Source organism: Bombina bombina, chromosome 3 (assembly GCF_027579735.1).
Source record: "Bombina bombina isolate aBomBom1 chromosome 3, aBomBom1.pri, whole genome shotgun sequence".
Lineage (NCBI taxonomy): Eukaryota > Metazoa > Chordata > Amphibia > Anura > Bombinatoridae > Bombina > Bombina bombina.
In genome coordinates, this window is record NC_069501.1 from 965295755 (window position 1) to 965315953 (window position 20199).

The window sequence follows — 20199 nt, forward strand, 5'->3', positions numbered from 1 at the left end:
TTATCAGCATCAATCTCTGAAACAGAATCCTCTGAACCAGAAGAGTCATCAGAATCAGAATGATGATGTTCATTTAAAAATTCATCTGTATAAAGAGAAGTTTTAAAAGATTTTTTATGTTTACTAGAAGGAGGAATAACAGACATAGCCTTCTTGATGGATTCAGAAACAAAATCTCTTATGTTATCAGGAATATTCTGAACATTAGATGTTGATGGAACTGCAACAGGTAATGGTATATTACTAAAGGAAATATTATCTGCATTAACAAGTTTGTCATGACAATTAATACAAACAACAGCTGGAGGAATAGCTACCAAAAGTTTACAGCAGATACACTTAGCTTTGGTAGTTCCAGCACCAGACAGCGATTTTCCTGAAGTATCTTCTGACTCAGATGCAACGTGAGACATCTTGCAATATGTAAGAGAAAAAACAACATATAAAGCAAAATTGATCAAATTCCTTAAATGACAGTTTCAGGAATGGGAAAAAATGCCAATGAACAAGCTTCTAGCAACCAGAAGCAAAGAAAAAATGAGACTTAAATAATGTGGAGACAAAAGCGACGCCCATCTTTTTTAGCGCCAAATAAGACGCCCACATTATTTGGCGCCTAAATGCTTTTTGGCGCCAAAAATGACGCCACATCCGGAACGCCGACATCTTTGGCGCAAAAAAAGTAAAAAATGACGCAACTTCCGGCGTCACGTATGACGCCGGAAACAGAAAAGATTTTTTGCGCCAAAAAAGTCTGCGCCAAGAATGACGCAATAAAATGAAGCATTTTCAGCCCCCGCGAGCCTAACAGCCCACAGGGAAAAAAAGTCAAATTTTTAAGGTAAGAAAAATAATTGATTCAAGTGCATTATCCCAAATATGAAACTGACTGTCTGAAAATAAGGAATGTTGAACATCCTGAGTCAAGGCAAATAAATGTTTGAATACATATATTTAGAACTTTATAAACAAAGTGCCCAACCATAGCTTAGAGTGTCACAGAAAATAAGACTTACTTACCCCAGGACACTCATCTACATGTTTGTAGAAAGCCAAACCAGTACTGAAACGAGAATCAGCAGAGGTAATGGTATATAAATAAGAGTATATCGTCGATCTGAAAAGGGAGGTAGGTAGGAGATGAATCTCTACGACCGATAACAGAGAACCTATGAAATAGACCCCGTAGAAGGAGATCACTGCATTCAAAATAGGCAATACTCTCCTCACATCCCTCTGACATTCACTGCACGCTGAGAGGAAAACCGGGCTCCAACCTGCTGCGGAGCGCATATCAACGTAGAATCTAGCACAAACTTACTTCACCACCTCCATAGGAGGCAAAGTTTGTAAAACTGAATTGTGGGTGTGGTGAGGGGTGTATTTATAGGCATTTTAAGGTTTGGGAAACTTTGCCCCTCCTGGTAGGAATGTATATCCCATACGTCACTAGCTCATGGACTCTTGCTAATTACATGAAAGAAATTTCAGTTTCCAATGGGTTCTTCCTGGCCTTATTCCTTTGGGAGTTCCAGCTGGAATTCCCTTCGCTAGTGATGGGTGTGTGGTGGGGGACCGACTGTTGGGTGACTGTCTCCCGGAGGACTGTTGGCTCAGTTGAGTCTGAGGTTGAGGTCTCTAGCTGGGCTTCCGGGCTATCTGCTGGTCAGTGTCCTTGGGGCCTTTTTCCTTCCTGTTTTCTCATCTTCGGACGAAGCAGTTTTTTTTGTTGGGTAGTGGTTTTCAGGCCTGGTGCCCTCAGAATGGGCCGCCTATTGTACCCTCCCGTTTTGGCATTCAGTGTCCTCTATAGCTTGGGTATTGTTTTCCCAAACGTAATGAATGCAGCTGTGGACTGCATTAGGCTTACCTTATAATTTTCTTTTCTTCCGATGGAAAGAGTCCACAGCTCCCCACCTGTGTCTTTTTTTATGTGGGGTGTCTTTGTTTTTATTCTTCTGCCACCTTTTCATCCTGATATTTCTTCTACTGTTCCTTGTTCCTCGGCAGAATGACTGGGCAGTGTGGAAAGTGGGAGGAGTATTTAAGCCTTTGGCTGAGGTGTCTTTGCCTCCTCCTGGTGGCCAGGTTCTTATTTCCAAAAAGTAATGAATGCAGCTGTGGATTCTTTCCATCGGAAGAAAAGAAAATTTTCAGGTAAGCATAATTTATGTTTTTTTCAAACTTGCTTTGCTGCATGTCCACAAACACCTGCAGAAAGAATAGGAATATTTAGGGGGGAAAAAATATTTTCAAATTTATAGAAGTTTTTGAATGGTTCACTATGAATGTGTCAAATCGCATTTACTGATAAGTATAAATCTAGTTATGAGCACGATTGCCCTTATCTATCTCTTTTCATCATCAGTGGATTCAAATGATGCAATGGCATATTATATCATGTGATTATTTTGCTCATAATATGGTTTATCTGCAGTGTCTTAAATGGGTTATATTTCCATGAAATAAAATTATATTTTTATTTTTAGGTGACAAATGTCTACTTTACAAGTTTTGTTACTTTTCTGGATTCATCTGGAATTTCTCCTAGTGATGGACTTCCAAAGGTATAGTTTACTGCAAAGAGACGTATGACCTGTCAAAGAGAACCAGTCACTATTAAACGTGTGCACTTCATTTTAATGTACATAAATAAAAATGAGCTAGTAAAATATTAAGTTACTATTACAATTCGTTATTGATTTATAATCGGTTTTGTATGTTTTTTTTATTACATATTTTATATAGAAAAACAGAACAGGAAATTGTCGAAATTTAAAAAATGACAACTGAAATTAACATTTATAAACATATTTTGTATAGTTCTTTGTTGTTAACCTGGATCAGTGTTTAAAAATTGAAATTTGTATACACATTTAAATGTTAATGAAAATTGTCTCAGATCACGGTTTTCCTCAATGATTTTATTAATTTAATGACAGTTTACTATATATATTTTTTTATCAATATGTGCTTTAATCTATTGCATTCTAAAGTTTACAATATACATATGTACATACAACAATAATTGTATTTATTTTTAAGGTTGAAAATGTCTCTAAGCAGTATGAAGAACTTTATGTTAAGAACAAAGATTTTGATGCAAGGCTATTTTTAGAAAATGATGAAACATTAAGAGTTGATGTCAGAGACAGGTAATTATTTCTTTGTATATTTTTTCCCTCTAAAGTTACTTGTGTTCGTGTTAATTTTGTTTTTATGAATAAAGTCTGGTATTGTGGTACACTGATAGCTTTTTTTTTTTTTTTAAATATCTTTGCAAGGCAGATATAAAAGTGCACTATGTCTTTTGGTTGTGAAAAGGAGGTTTGTTATTGTTGATACAACTTTAGGGAAGGCTAATTAAAAATGTTTTAATTCACTAAAGAACATTTAAAATGTGTGTTAACTATCTTCAAGTAATATTGTGCTTAGTAGTTTATAGCTTTCAGTTTCACAATCCTACTGCTTTGGTGAATCTTAAAAAGAAAGTTTTGTAAAAGATCTTTAGTGAAATAAAGAATTTGCTTACAAGAATGATTGGTTTCTCACTAATATGGTTGTTTCAGAAAAAATCCCTTAAACGGTCAGTAAAGTCAAAATTTTAACTTTCATTATCCAAATAGAGCATCCACTTTTCGATAACTTTCCAATGTACTTTAACTTTCAATTTGCTTTGTTCTTTTGGTATCTTTTGTTGAAGACTATACCTAAGAAGACTCAGGAGCAGCAATTGTATATGTATGTATGTGTGTGTGTGTGTGTGTGTATATATATATATATATATATATATATATATATATATATATATATATATATAAAATTATCGTTTATTTGTAGAGCGCCAACAGATTCCGTGTGTGTGTGTGTATGTGTGTATATATATGTATATATATATATATATATATATCTTGTAATTGCTTCACCATATGTGTTCAGCTAGTTCCTAGTAGTGCACTTCTGCTTCAGAGCCTACTCATCAACAAAGGACACTAAACCAACAAAGCAATTTTGATTATAAAAGTAAATGGAAAGTTGTTTAAATTTTCGTGCTCTCTGAATCATGAAAGTTTAATTTTTACTTTATGGTCTCTAACGCTCTCAACATTTGTGATATTTGCTTTTCTTTCCTAAGATATGGTGAGTCCAGGACGTCATCCATTACTAGTGGGAATATCACTCCTGGCCAGCAGGAGGAGGCAAAGAGCACCACTGCTGTTAAGTGTCACTTCCCCACCCACAATCCCAAGTCATCCTCTTTGCCTTGGTGAATGAAGGAGGTGAAGTTTTGATGTCTGAAATTTCTTTTGCTACAAGCAAGATTTTATCTTATAGAAAACCAGAGTAGGTTTAGTCTGTTCTTTCCTGTACTTCAAGGATTGGGTCTAGCCGTAATCCACGTTAGTCTCTTCAGTAGGGCAATGATGGCTTTAAAGCAGTTAGGAACTTGTGAGGTGGGCCTCACTGCATTTTCGTAACATGTTGCTGCCCTAGTACAGAAAGCCAGAGTAGGTCTTCTCTGTTTCTTTCCTAAGATATGGTGAGTCCATGGCTTCATCAATTACTGTTGGGAATATCACTCCTGGCCAGCAAGAGGAGGCAAAGAGCACCACAGCAAAGCTGTTAAGTATCACTTCCCTTCCCACAACCCCCAGTCATTCTCTTTGCCTTCGGTGCAAGGAGGAGGTGACGTTTTTGGTATTTAAAGAAGATTGGATTTATTTCGCGTTACTCAAGATTTTATTATTTTGAAAGCCAGAGTGGGTTTACTTTCAAGATGGGTTTAGCCATACTCCGTTAGTCTCTTCAGTAGGGCAGTGCTGGCTTTTAAGCAGTTAGGAACTTAGGAAAACGCAGCGAAGCCCACTTCACAACATGTTGCTGCCCTGGTATAGAAAGCCAGAATAGGTTTACTCTGTTCTCTCTTTTTTCACAGGTCTCTGTGAGGAGTGGCTTCCTTTCACACTGGGTGAGCTGTCTAACTGCTGGACGACTAGATTGCAGGTAAGTGCATTTTGGTCTTCTGGTAGGAGGCTAGCACTTTAAGGTCTGCACATTTAAAGAGACACATAGATGCTCAGTAGGATTGACTTATGGCAATATGCAGGCACACCGTATGTATGTGAGAGGAGACTGAAGGGTGCATATTCATTCTGGACAGGAAGGAGTTAACCCTTTTTTTTTTTTTTATATGGCTCTTATTTAACCCCTTAATGACCACAGCACTTTTCCATTTTCTGTCTGTTTGGGACCAAGGCTATTTTTACATTTTTGCGGTGTTTGTGTTTAGCTGTAATTTTCCTCTTGCTCATTTACTGTACCCACACATATTATATACCGTTTTTCTCGCCATTAAATGGACTTTCTAAAGATACCATTATTTTCATCATATCTTATAAATTACTATAAAATTGTTTTATAAAATATGAGAAAAAAATGGAAAAAAACACTTTTTCTAACTTTGACCCCCAAAATCTGTTACACATCTACAACCACCAAAAAACACCCATGCTAAATATTTTCTAAATTTTGTCCTGAGTTTAGAAATACCCAATGTTTACATGTTCTTTGCTTTTTTTGCAAGTTATAGGGCCATAAATACAAGTAGCACTTTGCTATTTCCAAACCATTTTATTCAAGATTAGCGCTAGTTACATTGGGACACTGATATCTTTCAGGAATCCCTGAATATCCCTTGACATGTATATATTTTTTTTTAGAAGACATCCCAAAGTATTGATCTAGGCCAATTTTGGTATATTTCATGCTACCATTTCACCGCCAAATGCGATCAAATACAAAAATTCGTTCACTTTTTCACAAACTTTCGGTTTCTCACTGAAATTATTTACAAACAGCTTGTGCAATTATGGCATAAATGGCTGTAAATTTTTCTCTGGGATCCCCTTTGTTCAGAAATAGCAGACATATATGGCTTTGGCATTGCTTTTTGGTAATTAGAAGGCCGCTAAATGCCGCTGCGCACCACACGTGTATTATGCTCAGCAGTGCAGGGGTTAATTAGGGAGCTTGTAGGGTTAATTTTAGCTTTAGTGTAGTGTAGCAGACAACCCAAAGTATTGATCTAGGCCCATTTTGGTATATTGCATGCCACCATTTTACCACCAAATGCGATCAAATAAAAAAAAAAAAGTTGAATTTTTCACAATTTTAGGTTTCTCACTGAAATGATTTACAAACAGCTTGTGCAATTATGGCACAAATGGTTGTAAATGCTTCTCTGGGATCCCCTTTGTTCAGAACTAGCAGACATATATGACTTTGGCGTTGCTTTCTGGTAATTAGAAGGCCGCTAAATGCTGCTGCGCATCACACGTGTATTATGGCTAGCAGTGAAGGGGTTAATTAGGTAGTTTGTAGGGAGCTTGCAGGGTTAATTTTAGCTTTAGTGTAGAGATCAGCCTCCCACCTGACACATCAGACCCCCTGATCCCTCCCAAACAGCTCCCTTCCCTCCCCCACCCCACAATTGTCCCCGCCATCTTAAGTACTGGCAGAAAGTCTGCCAGTACTAAAATAAGTTTTTTTTTAGTTTTATTTTTTTTTAAAGCATATTTACATATGCTGTGGTGTAGCATCATCCCTGATCCCCCCCCCCCCAAACAGCTCTCTAATCCTCCCCATCTGCCTTATTGGCGGCCATCTTGGGTACTGGCAGCTGTCTGCCAGTACCCATTTTGCAAAATAGTTTTTTTTTTTTTTTTATTTTCTGTAGTGTAGCTTCCCCCTTCCCCACAGACCAACCCCCACCACCTGCCTGATCTTTTTTTTGTCCAACTTTTTTTCCCCTTTTCTGTCCATTTTACTATTTTTCTGTAGTGCAGCGGTTCCCACCCGCTCCCTCCCGTGCACGCGCCTGCCCCCACCCTCCCGTGCGCGCGCCCCCGGGCATCCCTGCCCCCGGGCATCCCCACCCCCGATCCCCCCCCTCAGCATCATCCAGGGCCATCGATGGCCGCCACCCGCCTCCCACACCGGCTCCCACCCACCAACGAACCTAGCCGTTAATGTCCGGTGCAGAGAGGGCCACAGAGTGGCTAAAAATGGTTATTGCAGGATGCCTCGATATCGAGGCATCACTGCAATAACCGGAAAGCAGCTGGAAGCGAGCAGGATCGCTTCCAGCTGCTTTCCACACCGAGGACGTGCAGGGTACGTCCTCAGGCGTTAACTGCCTTTTTTTTGAGGACGTACCCTGCACGTCCTCGGTCGTTAAGGGGTTAAATCCCTCATAAGCTTTATTGATGGGCTATGGCACTATCGTATGCCTTTGGAGGAACACCGGTTCCGTTTTTGAGCGAACATGTTTTCGTATAGTCCACTAGAGCTTCAAGATACATTCCGCTCGGTGTTTTTTTCCCTCAGTGTCGCATTACAGGCGAGCCGGAGGGCGGGCTTAGTCTGAGCAGGGCATTATACATAAGAGGCTTACATGGAATTGTGTGTTTACTATCCATTTTTATATTATGACAATGTAAGACGGATGCTTTGTGTGCTGTGTTGCAATTTTTAACACTTTAACTGGTGAGGCTGCTATCCACCATTACAGCTTGGTGGGAAGGATGGTGCTGGAACATGGAACGTGCTTGCTGAGTGAAGTAAGTGTGTCACGTGACCTGTCTCCACTCTTAGTACTTAGCTGTGCGGTGTCTTTGTGTCCTGCATTTTTAGGCGTGCTTATCGCTTCCTAATTAGGAATATGATGAGGGTCATCTAAGTCTCCAGTATTCCGGTCTAGCTTTTTCCTGTAGAGCGGGGAAGCAGCCTCAGGTCTGTCAGCGTTATGGCTACAGTTAGCAATAGTCAGACAATCGGCCTTTTGTTATTTAGACTGCATAGATGCAGCTTTGTAAGCAGGCTAGATGTAATCATGATGCACACAACGGCTGGAGAACTACTTCAGTACGTTTCAATATTAAAGTGTTAATATTTCTCAATTTAATATTTGGAGAGAATGTGTATGTGGTTATTAATTGTTTTATATTGACTCAGATTGTTTCAACTATGCAATATTTAGATAGATCTCTTGAATGAACAGAGAGTGTTGCCTCTGAGCCCTATGTCTCCCAGGATGATACTGTTCAGGCAGTGTCACAGCTTTCTCATCTAATGTTCCAAGCCTCAATGGTGTCACATGCAGTGCCCTGCGGTACCTCTCAATCTCCTGGAGGAGTATTTTTGCCTATAGATTTTGCGGTACAGCTAGCTTCTGAGGTATCTGTGGCATTATCTGATTTTCCTATGTTAAGGGAAAATGCAAGAGGAAAATTTGAGATGCAGATAGTAAGGTTTCTGTTCCGCCCTGCTACACAGGTTGCCCTCAATTATCAGTCTGATAAGGAGGATATGTAGGTATTCTCTAAGGGTGAAATCAGTACAATTCCTTCATCGGATGCTGAAGTAGTATCCTTCAAATTTAAGCTTGTATACGTTAGTGTAGGGTTGCACGATTAATCACATAGGCGATATAAAACCGCGATTAATCACTGCGATTTAAAAACCACGAGAGTATGCAGTTTTTAGCCCCGCCCCCTTTGACATCACCTATGAAGTACAGGAGGGCTGGCTGTAACTGTTCATTGCGCGCATGCTTCTGTAGGGAAAGGAGGGGGTTGGGGGAGTAGAGAGGCTATTCAGGATCTGCGCTATCAAAATAAAGCCTGTTTACAAGAGAGTACAGAGAGAGACGAGTCAGTCACAAAGTGGAAGAACTTGATTGAAGGTAATTTATAACGTGCACTGACTTAAGCAATCCAGCCTTAGCGCCTCTGCAGTACATTAATCCCTTATCACTCAGTGAAGGAGCCGGCCACCATGTTCCTCAGAGTCAAGTTGTACTTGTGCTCTGTGGGGATGGTTGTGCTATCCTTACGCTCGTTCCTGTCCTTTCGGGATTCTTTTGTTTCCCTGTCTTGGATCCCGGAAGCTGGGTTGGTCCATTGCCGAGCGGTCTAAGGAACTGCATTCGCGCAGTCTCCTCTGGATATGTGAGCTTGTTGAGGCTATCCTTTTAGCTTAGTCTGCTAAGATTTCTTCTACAAGATATGACGAGTCCACAGATTTCATCCTTGTGAGATTTATCCTCTTGCTAACAGGAAGTGGCAAAGAGCACCACAGCAGAGCTTTATATATAGCTCCTCTCTTCCCTCCACCCCCAGTCATTCTCTTTTCCTGTGTTAGTAATAGGAAGAGGTAAAGTGAGGTGTTAGTTTTAGATTCTTCAATCAAGAATTTTTTTATTTTAAAATGGTACCGGTGAGTACTATTTTCCTCAGGGAGAAATCGTTAGTCTGGATTCCCAAGAGGAATGAAGAAATCTTTTTTTCTGCCCTGAGGTTGATGATCTTAGCAGACGTTACTAAGATCCATTCTGGTTCCCACAGAGCTTCTGAAGGTAGTGCAAGAAAAATCTTCAGTGTGGAAAACGGTGTCATGCTACAAGCAGCATTGAGGTATGTTCAGTCCTTTTCTTCTGAGGAGACTTGTTATATAAGAACTGGCTGACATTATTCCCTGGGGAGGAAGGGAAGGAAGGGGTAAGCAGTAGACCTTTATGGATTAAGGTGTTACTGAAATTCCTATTTTATACATATTGATTGCTACGGTATGTGTATCTCAATAGGGGCTTGACACTGGGAAAGGCAGCTGTGGCACTTTATATATTTAATATTGGTGATATAAGTGTGAGTGAAGGGGAACACATGGCTTATTTAAAACCGCTTCCCATGCGGTTATGAAGGCAGTTGATGCGACGTCCATGGTGGGCGGGGCTTATTTTGGGCGCTCAGACGCGCAGTTTTGTTCTCTCTAGAAGGCAGCAGGCACTTGCTCCGGTGGGGACTAAAGTTGAATTTCAGTCACCGGATCGTTATTTAGTCAATCTTGAGAACCCTGGGGGCAGGTTTGCGCCACAGCTCTGGGGCTGTTATCGTTGTTTAAGGTTTTTTTTCATAATTAAGACTCTTTAAAGGATGATTTAGCTTTTTCTCATATGCTGCAATAATTTTGGGCAAATTTGAACTGTTCAGTGTAATTTTTTAGTGCTAAAAATTCGTTATGTGCAGTACAGAAAAATTGTTGCGCTTTTATTATTTAAAGGCGCAGTACATTTTTTTCTAAAAATTCTTTGAATCAATAAATAAGGTTAAAAAAGATTATTGTGGCTATTGCTAGTCTGTTTAACATGTCTGAACTTAAGGAAACTCCTTGTTCTATGTGTTTAGAAGCAATTGTGGAACCCCCTCTTACTTTGTGTACCTCTTGTACTGAAAGGGCCGTACAATGTAAAAAGCATATTTTATGTAAAGAAAGTGTGCCTAAGGATGATTCTCAGTCTGAAGAGAATCAGGATATGCCGCCAAATTCTCCCCAAGTGTCACAACCTTTAATGCCCACCCAAGCGACGCTGAGTTCCTCAACCGCGTCTAATTCATTTACTCTGCAGGATATGGCTGCAGTTATGTCAACTACCCTTACAGAGGTATTATCTAAGTTACCAGTGTTACAGGGCAAACACAGTAGGACAGGAATCAATGTGAATACTGAGTCCTCTGATGCTTTGTTGGCTATTTCCGATGTAACCTCACAGGGATCTGAGTTGGGGGTCAGGGAACTTTTGTCTGAGGGAGAACTTTCGGAATCGGGAAGTGTGTTACCTCAGACAGATTCGGACGTCATGTCCTTTAAATTTAAGCTGGAACACCTCCGTCTGTTACTTAGGGAGGTCTTAGCGACTGGATGACTCTGACCCTATTATGGTACCACCAGAGAAATTGTGTAAGATGGACAAATATCTGGAAGTTCCCGCTTACACTGATGTTTTTCCGGTTCCCAAGAGAATTTCGGAGATTATCAAGGAGGAGTGGGACAGACCGGGTATACCATTCTCTCCTCCTCCTAATTTTAAGAAAATGTATCCCATATCACACCATTCGGGACTCTTGGCAAACTGTCCCTAAGGTGGAGGGCGCTATCTACCCTGGCTAAACGTACAACTATTCCTATTGAGGACAGCTGTGCTTTCAAAGACCCTATGGATAAGAAATTAGAGGGTCTTCTAAAGAAATTATTCATCAGGGTTTCCTTTTACAACCGACAGCCTGCATTGTTCCAGTTACTACTGCAGCGGCTTTCTGGTTTGATGCCTTAGAAGAGTCTCTTAAGATTGAGACCCCTTTAGAGGATATTTTAGATAGAATTAAGGCTCTCAAGCTAGCTAATTCTTTTATCACAGATGCCGCCTTTCAAATTGCTAAGCTGGAGCCTAAATATGCACGATTTGCCATTTTAGCGCATAGAGCGTTATTGTTGAAATAGTGGTCTGCCGATGTGTCATCTAAGTCAAAGCTCTTGGCTATTCCTCTCAAGGGTAAGACCCTATTCGGGCCTGAGTTGAAGGAAATCATTTCTGACATTACTGTAGGTCATCTTCTGCCTCAGGATAAGTCTGTTAAGATGCGGGGTAAACAAAATAATTTTCGTTCCTTTCGGAAATTTAAAGGAGTACCCTCTTCTTCCTCTTCTTCCACAAAACAGGAAGGGAATTTTGCTCAGGCCAAGTCCGTCTGGAGACCCAACCAGGCTTGGAACAAGGGTAAACAACCCAAGAAGCCCGCTGCTGCTACCATGACAGCATGAAGGGGCGGCCCCCGATTCGGGACCGGATCTAGTAGGGGGCAGACTTTCTCTCTTTGCCCAGGCTTGGGCAAAAGATGTTCAGGACCCCTGGGCACTGGAAATCGTGACCCATGGTTATCAACTGGAATTCAAAAGTTTTCTCCCAAGAGGGAGACTTCTTCTTTCACGATTGTCTGTAGACCAGATAAAAAGAGAGGCGTTCTTATGTTGTGTGCAAGACCTCTCTACTATGGGAGTAATTTGTCCCGTTCCATGACTAGAACAGGGACAGGGGTTTTACTTAAATCCCTTTGTGGTTCCAAAAAAAGAGGGAACGTTCAGACCTATTTTAGATCTCAAAAGTCTAAACAAGTTTCTCAGAGTCCCATCTTTCAAGTTGGAGACTATCCGAACAATTTTACCAATGATCCAGGAGGGTCAATATATGACTACCGTGGACTTGAAGGATGCATACCTTCATATACCTATCCACAGGGATCATCATCCGTACCTAAGGTTTGCCTTCCTGGACAAACATTTTCAGTTTGTTGCTCTTCCCTTCGGGTTGGCCACAGCACCCAGGATCTTCACGAAGGTTCTAGGGTCCCTTCTGGCGGTTCTCAGGCTGCGGGGCATAGCAGTGGCGCCTTATCTGGACGATATTTTGATTCAGGCGTCGACTTGTCATCTAACAAAGTCTCATACAGACACAGTGTTGTCCTTTCTGAGATCTCACGGATGGAAAGTGAATCTATAAAAAAGTTCACTAATTCCAAAGACAAAGGTTCCCTTCTTGGGAACTCTGATAGATTCTATAGCCATGAAGATTTTTCTGACGGAGTTCAGAAAGTCAAAGATTCTAAATACATGCCGAGCCCTTCAGTCCAATCCTCGGCCATCAGTGGCTCATTGTATGGAAGTAATTGGATTGATGGTGGTGGCAATCAACATCATTCCGTTTGCTTGGCTTCATCTCAGACCACTGCAACTGTGCATGCTCGGACAGTGGAATGGGGGACTATACAAATTTATCTCCTCCGATAAATCTGGACCAAGAGACCAGAAACTCTCTTCTTTGGCGGTTGTCGCTGAAGCATCTGTCCCAAGGGACGTGCTTCCGCAGACCCTCGTGGGTGATAGTGACAACGGACGCCAGTCTACTAGGCTGTATGGACTCAGTCGGAGTCTCTACTTCCAATCAATATTCTGGAATTGAGAGCAATATTCAATGCGCTTCAGGCGTGGCCTCAGTTGGCTTCGGCCAAATTCATCAGATTCCAGTCGGACAACATCACGACTGTGGCTTACATCAATCATCAGGGAGGAACGAGGAGTTCCTTAGCGATGACAGAAGTATCCAAGATAATTCGATGTGCGGAGACCCACTCTTGTTATCTGTCAGCAATCTACATCCCAGGAGTGGACAACTGGGAAGCGGACTTTTTAAGCCGACAGGCTTTTCATCCGGGGGAGTGGGAACTCCATCCGGAGGTATTTGCCTCACTGATTCTCCGATGGGGTAGACTGGAATTGGATCTGATGGCGTCTCGACAGAATGCCAAGCTCCCAAGATACGGATCCAGGTCGAGGGATCCTCAGGCCGAACTGATAGATGCCTTGGTCGTTCAACCTAGCTTATGTGTTTCCACCGTTTCCTCTCCTTCCCCGGGTGATTGCTCGGATCAAACAGGAGAGTGCTTCAGTAATTCTAAATGCGCCTGCGTGGCCATGCAGGACTTGGTATGCAGGTCTAGTGGACATGTCCTCTCTGCCTCAGTGGAAACGTCTAGTGAGACAGGACCTTCTCATTCAAGGTCCTTTCCAACATCCAAATCTAGTTTCTCTGCAGCTGACTGCTTGGAGATTGAACGCTTGATTTGATCTAATCCGGGTTTCTCTGATTCGGTCATCTATACTTTGATTCAGGCACGTAAGCCTGTCACCAGAAAGATCTATCATTATTATTATTATTATTATTATTCTTCTTTATTTATAAAGCGCCGACAGATTCCGCAGCGCTGCCCATGGGTACAAGGATAACAGTACAGTGGAGAAACAATACGTTAAGACACAACATTTTACAGACAAATACAGGGGGAATTGAGGGCCCTATTCCCGTGGGAATTTACAATCTAGATGGGTAGGAGGATTAGAAACAGGAGGTGGGGACTGCAGAGGTGAGAATATTAGTGAGGAGATAGAGGGCAACTGTTAGTTAATTAAAGTTAGTTTGGTAATAAGTTGGGTGATAAGCTTCCCTGAACAGAAAGGTCTTTAGGGAACGTTTAAAGGAGGAGAGGTTAGGGGCAAGTCTGACATCTTGAAGTGCGTTCCAGAGGGTTGGTGCCGCACGAGAGAAGTCCTGTAGTCTAGAATAAGAGGAGGTGATGGTAGAGGATGCAAGAAGCAGGTCGTTGTTGGATCTTAGGGGACTGGCAGGAGTCTATTTGTTGATGAGTGAGGACAGATAGGATGGGGCAGCATTGGTGAGGGCTTTGTAGGTCAGGGTGAGAATTTTGAATTTAACTCTGTTGTGAATGCGGAGCCAGTGAGGGGACTCAAAGAGAGGCGCAGCAGAAACAGAGCGTCGATAGAGGTGGATTAGCCTGGCAGATGCATTTAGGATGGATTGGAGGGGAGAGAGGCGGAAGAGAGGGAGGCCAGTTAGTAAGTTGTTACAGTAGTCAAGTCGGGAAATTACCAGGGAGTGGATGAGCTGTTTGGTAGTTTCAGCACTCAGAAATGGACGAATTTTGGAGATATTGCGTAGGTGGTTGCGGCAGGATGAAGAGAGCAGTTGGATGTGGGGAATGAAGGACAGATTTGAGTCAAGCGTGACTCAGAGGCAGCGGACTTGGGGTGATGGGGAGATTGTGGTGCCACCAACAGTGATAGAAAAATTAGAGACTGGAGTGGAGCTAGAGGGGGGAATTAGAAGTAGTTCGGTCTTGGACAATCGTTAGAATCACTGTACTAACCCTAGCTAAGCATAAAAGCTGTGTAATGCAGCAGTGCTATGGCATAAAGGGAAGTCTGTCTTTAAAAAGCAGGCTAAAAGTAAAAAGGTGAGTCGTGAACCTCATTTGCATATCTTACCCAGATTCCTTTGCTGCATTGGGAACAGTGTAGTCAGAGAGTTTCTGGGTTTATAGCAAGTCTTCTGACTTGTTTAGATTTGTAAATACAATGAGTTATTTTCTCTCTCTCTCTCTCTCTCTCTCTCTCTCTCTCTCTCTCTCTCTCTGTGTATGTATATATATATATATATATATATATATATATATATATATATATACACACACACACAGGTGGCCCTCGTTTTACAACGGTTCAATTTACACCGTTTCAGAATAACAACCTTTCTTCTGTTATGTGTGATCAGTCCACGGGTCATCATTACTTCTGGGATATAACTCCTCCCCAACAGGAAATGCAAGAGGATTCACCCAGCAGAGCTGCATATAGCTCCTCCCCTCTACGTCACTCCCAGTCATTCTCTTGCACCCAACGACTAGATAGGATGTGTGAGAGGACTATGGTGATTATACTTAGTTTTTATAACTTCAATCAAAAGTTTGTTATTTTACAATAGCACCGGAGCGTGTTATTGCCTCTCTGGCAGAGTTTGAAGAAGAATCTACCAGAGTTTTTACTATGATTTTAACCGGAGTAGTTAAGATCATATTGCTGTTTCTCGGCCATCTGAGGGAGGTAAAAGCTTCAGATCAGGGGACAGCGGGCAGATGAATCTGCATTGAGGTATGTAGCAGTTTTTATTTTCTGAATGGAATTGATGAGAAAATCCTGCCATACCGTTATAATGACATGTATGTATACTCTACACTTCAGTATTCTGGGGATGGTACTTCACTGGAATTACTCTGTAAAAAGTACATTAAACCTTTTAATAGGTATTTATTATGTTAAACGTTTTTGCTGGAATGTAGAATCGTTTGCATTTTCTGAGGTACTGAGTGAATAAATGTTTGGGCATTATTTTTCCACTTGGCAGTTGCTTGTTTTAATTGTGACAGTTTCGTTTCTCTCTCACTGCTGTGTGTGAGGGGGAGGGGCCGTTTTTGGCGCTCTTTGCTACGCATCAAAAAATTCCAGTCAGTTACTCTTGTATTTCCTGCATGATCCGGTTCATCTCTACAGAACTCAGGGGTCTTCAAACTTCTTTGAAGGGAGGTAGATTCTCTCAGCAGAGCTGTGAGACTTATATATTGACTGTGATTAAAAACGTTGCTCTCTTATATTTACGTTTCAAATTTAATTATTGTTACTTTACTAATGGGAACAAACCTTTGCTAAAAGTTGTGTTGTTTTCAAGGATTGATGCTATAACAGTTTTTCAGTTCATTATTTCAACTGTCATTTAATCGTTTAGTGCTTCTTTGAGGCACAGTACGTTTTTATTAAATAAGATTGTAACCAAGTTGCAAGTTTATTTGCTAGTGTGTTAAACATGTCTGATTCAGAGGAAGATACCTGTGTCATTTGTTCCAATGCCAAGGTGGAGCCCAATAGAAATTTATGTACTAACTGTATTGATGCTACTTTAAATAAAAGCCAATCTGTACAAATTGAACAAATTTCACCAAACAGCGAGGGGAGAGTTATGCCGACTAACTCGCCTCACGTGTCAGTACCTGCATCTCCCGCCCGGAGGTGCGTGATATTGTGACGCCTAGTACATCTGGGCGGCCATTACAGATAACATTACAAGATATGGCTACTGTTATGACTGAAGTTTTGGCTAAATTACCAGAACTAAGGGGCAAGCGTGATCACTCTGGGGTGAGAACAGAGTGCGCTGATAATACTAGAGCCATGTCTGATACTGCGTCACAGCTTGCAGAGCATGAGGACGGAGAGCTTCATTCTGTGGGTGACGGTTCTGATCCAAACAGATTGGATTCAGATATTTCAAATTTTAAATTTAAATTGGAGAACCTCCGTGTATTACTAGGGGAGGTTTTAGCGGCTCTTAATGATTGTAACACTGTTGCAATACCAGAGAAATTGTGTAGGTTGGATAAATACTTTGCGGTACCGGCGAGTACTGACGTTTTTCCTATACCTAAGAGACTAACTGAAATTGTTACTAAGGAGTGGGATAGACCCGGTGTGCCGTTCTCACCCCCTCCAATATTTAGAAAGATGTTTCCAATAGACGCCACCACACGGGACTTATGGCAAACGGTCCCTAAGGTGGAGGGAGCAGTTTCTACTTTAGCTAAGCGTACCACTATCCCGGTGGAGGATAGCTGTGCTTTTTCAGATCCAATGGATAAAAAATTAGAGGGTTACCTTAAGAAAATGTTTGTTCAACAAGGTTTTATATTGCAACCCCTTGCATGCATCGCGCCGATTACGGCTGCGGCAGCATTTTGGATGGAGTCTCTGGAAGAGAACCTTAGTTCAGCTACGCTGGACGACATTACGGACAGGCTTAGAGTCCTTAAACTAGCTAATTCATTCATTTCGGAGGCCGTAGTACATTTAACCAAACTTACGGCTAAGAACTCAGGATTCGCCATTCAGGCACGTAGGGCGCTGTGGCTAAAATCCTGGTCAGCTGATGTAACTTCTAAGTCCAAATTACTTAATATACCTTTCAAAGGGCAAACTTTATTTGGGCCCGGTTTGAAAGAAATTATCGCTGACATTACAGGAGGTAAGGGCCACGCCCTGCCTCAAGACAAAGCCAAAGCTAAGGCTAGACAGTCTAATTTTCGTCCCTTTCGGAATTTCAAAGCAGGAGCAGCACCAACTTCCACTGCACCAAAACAGGAAGGAGCCGTTGCTCGTTACAGACAAGGCTGGAAACCTAACCAGTCCTGGAACAAGGGCAAGCAGGCCAGGAAACCTGCTGCTGCCCCTAAGACAGCATGAATCGAGGGCCCCCGATCCGGGACCGGATCTAGTGGGGGGCAGACTCTCTCTCTTCGCCCAGGCTTGGGCAAGAGATGTTCAGGATCCCTGGGCGCTAGAGATCATATCTCAGGGATACCTTCTAGACTTCAAATTCTCTCCCCCAAGAGGGAGATTTCATCTGTCAAGGTTGTCAACAAACCAGATAAAGAAAGAAGCGTTTCTACGCTGTGTACAAGATCTGTTATTAATGGGAGTGATCCATCCGGTTCCGCGGTCGGAACAGGGACAAGGGTTTTACTCAAACCTGTTTGTGGTTCCCAAAAAAAGAGGGAACTTTCAGGCCAATCTTGGATTTAAAGATCCTAAACAAATTCCTAAGAGTTCCATCGTTCAAAATGGAAACTATTCGGACAATCTTACCCATGATCCAAAAGGGTCAGTACATGACCACAGTGGATTTAAAGGATGCTTACCTTCACATACCGATTCACAAAGATCATTACCGGTATCTAAGGTTTGCCTTTCTAGACAGGCATTACCAGTTTGTAGCTCTTCCATTCGGATTGGCTACGGCTCCAAGAATCTTCACAAAGGTTCTGGGTGCCCTTCTGGCGGTACTAAGACCGCGAGGAATTTCGGTAGCTCCGTACCTAGACGACATTCTGATACAAGCTTCAAGCTGTCAAACTGCCAAGTCTCATACAGAGTTAGTTCTGGCATTTCTAAGGTCGCATGGATGGAAAGTGAACGAAAAGAAGAGTTCTCTCTTTCCTCTCACAAGAGTTCCATTCTTGGGGACTCTTATAGATTCTGTAGAAATGAAGATTTATCTGACAGAAGACAGATTAACAAAGCTTCTAAATGCATGCCGTGTCCTTCATTCCATTCAACTCCCGTCAGTAGCTCAATGCATGGAGGTGATCGGCTTAATGGTAGCAGCAATGGACATAGTACCCTTTGCACGTCTACATCTCAGACCGCTGCAATTGTGCATGCTGAGTCAGTGGAATGGGGATTACTCAGACTTGTCCCCTACTCTGAATCTGGATCAAGAGACCAGAAACTCTCTTCTATGGTGGCTTTCTCGGCCACATCTGTCCAGGGGGATGCCATTCAGCAGGCCGGACTGGACAATTGTAACAACAGACGCCAGCCTACTAGGTTGGGGCGCTGTCTGGAATTCTCTGAAGGCTCAGGGACAATGGAATCAGGAGGAAAGTCTCCTACCAATAAACATTCTGGAATTGAGAGCAGTTCTCAATGCCCTTCTGGCTTGGCCCCAGTTAAAAACTCGGGGGTTCATCAGGTTTCAGTCGGACAACATCACGACTGTAGCTTACATCAACCATCAAGGAGGGACAAGAAGCTCCCTAGCAATGATGGAAGTATCAAAGATAATTCGCTGGGCAGAGTCTCACTCTTGCCACCTGTCAGCAATCCACATCCCGGGAGTGGAGAACTGGGAGGCGGATTTCTTGAGTCGCCAGACTTTTCATCCGGGGGAGTGGGAACTTCATCCGGAGGTCTTTGCCCAAATACTTTGACGTTGGGGCAAACCAGAGATAGATCTCATGGCGTCTCGCCAGAACGCCAAACTTCCTCGCTACGGGTCCAGATCCAGGGATCCGGGAGCGGTTCTGATAGATGCTTTGACAGCACCTTGGAACTTCGGGATGGCTTATGTGTTTCCACCCTTCCCGCTGCTTCCTCGATTGATTGCCAAAATCAAACAGGAGAGAGCATCAGTGATTCTAATAGCGCCTGCATGGCCACGCAGGACTTGGTATGCAGATCTAGTGGACATGTCATCCTGTCCGCCTTGGTCTCTACCTCTAAGACAGGACCTTCTGATACAGGGTCCATTCAAACATCAAAATCTAACTTCTCTGAAGCTGACTGCTTGGAAATTGAACGCTTGATTTTATCAAAACGTGTTTTTTCTGAGTCGGTTATTGATACCCTGATACAGGCTAGGAAGCCTGTTACCAGAAGGATTTACCATAAGATATGGCGTAAATACCTATACTGGTGCGAATCCAAAGGTTACTCCTGGAGTAAGGTTAGGATTCCTAGGATATTGTCCTTTCTACAAGAAGGTTTAGAAAAGGGTTTATCGGCTAGTTCATTAAAGGGACAGATCTCAGCTCTGTCCATCTTGTTGCACAGGCGTCTGTCAGAAAATCCAGACGTCCAGGCTTTTTGTCAGGCTTTAGCTAGAATCAAGCCTGTGTTTAAAACTGTTGCTCCGCCATGGAGTTTAAATCTTGTTCTTAACGTTCTACAAGGAGTTCCGTTTGAACCCCTTCATTCCATTGATATAAAGTTGTTATCTTGGAAAGTGTTATTTTTAATGGCTATTTCTTCGGCTCGGAGAGTCTCTGAGTTATCAGCTTTACATTGTGATTCTCCTTATTTGATTTTTCATTCAGATAAGGTAGTTCTGCGTACTAAACCTGGGTTCTTACCTAAGGTAGTCACTAACAGGAACATCAATCAAGAGATCGTGGTTCCTTCCCTGTGCCCGAATCCTTCTTCAAAGAAGGAACGTCTTCTACACAATCTGGATGTAGTTCGTGCCCTCAAGTTCTACTTGCAGGCAACTAAGGATTTTCGACAAACGTCTTCCCTGTTTGTCGTGTACTCTGGTCAGAGGAGAGGTCATAAGGCTTCGGCTACCTCTCT

The 20199-nt window shown here is 42.2% G+C and overlaps 1 protein-coding gene across 1 annotated transcript in view; it reads left to right on the forward strand.

Annotated features, from left to right (window-relative positions):
- The window catches only part of RB1 (RB transcriptional corepressor 1), a 1127793-nt gene that overhangs the window by 389369 nt on the left and 718225 nt on the right, over window positions 1-20199 (forward strand). Inside the window, exons 12-13 of the mRNA XM_053708021.1 lie at window positions 2490-2567; window positions 3046-3155. Of these exons, the coding sequence (XP_053563996.1) occupies window positions 2490-2567; window positions 3046-3155 (188 nt within the window). The remainder of the gene's footprint in view (window positions 1-2489; window positions 2568-3045; window positions 3156-20199) is intronic.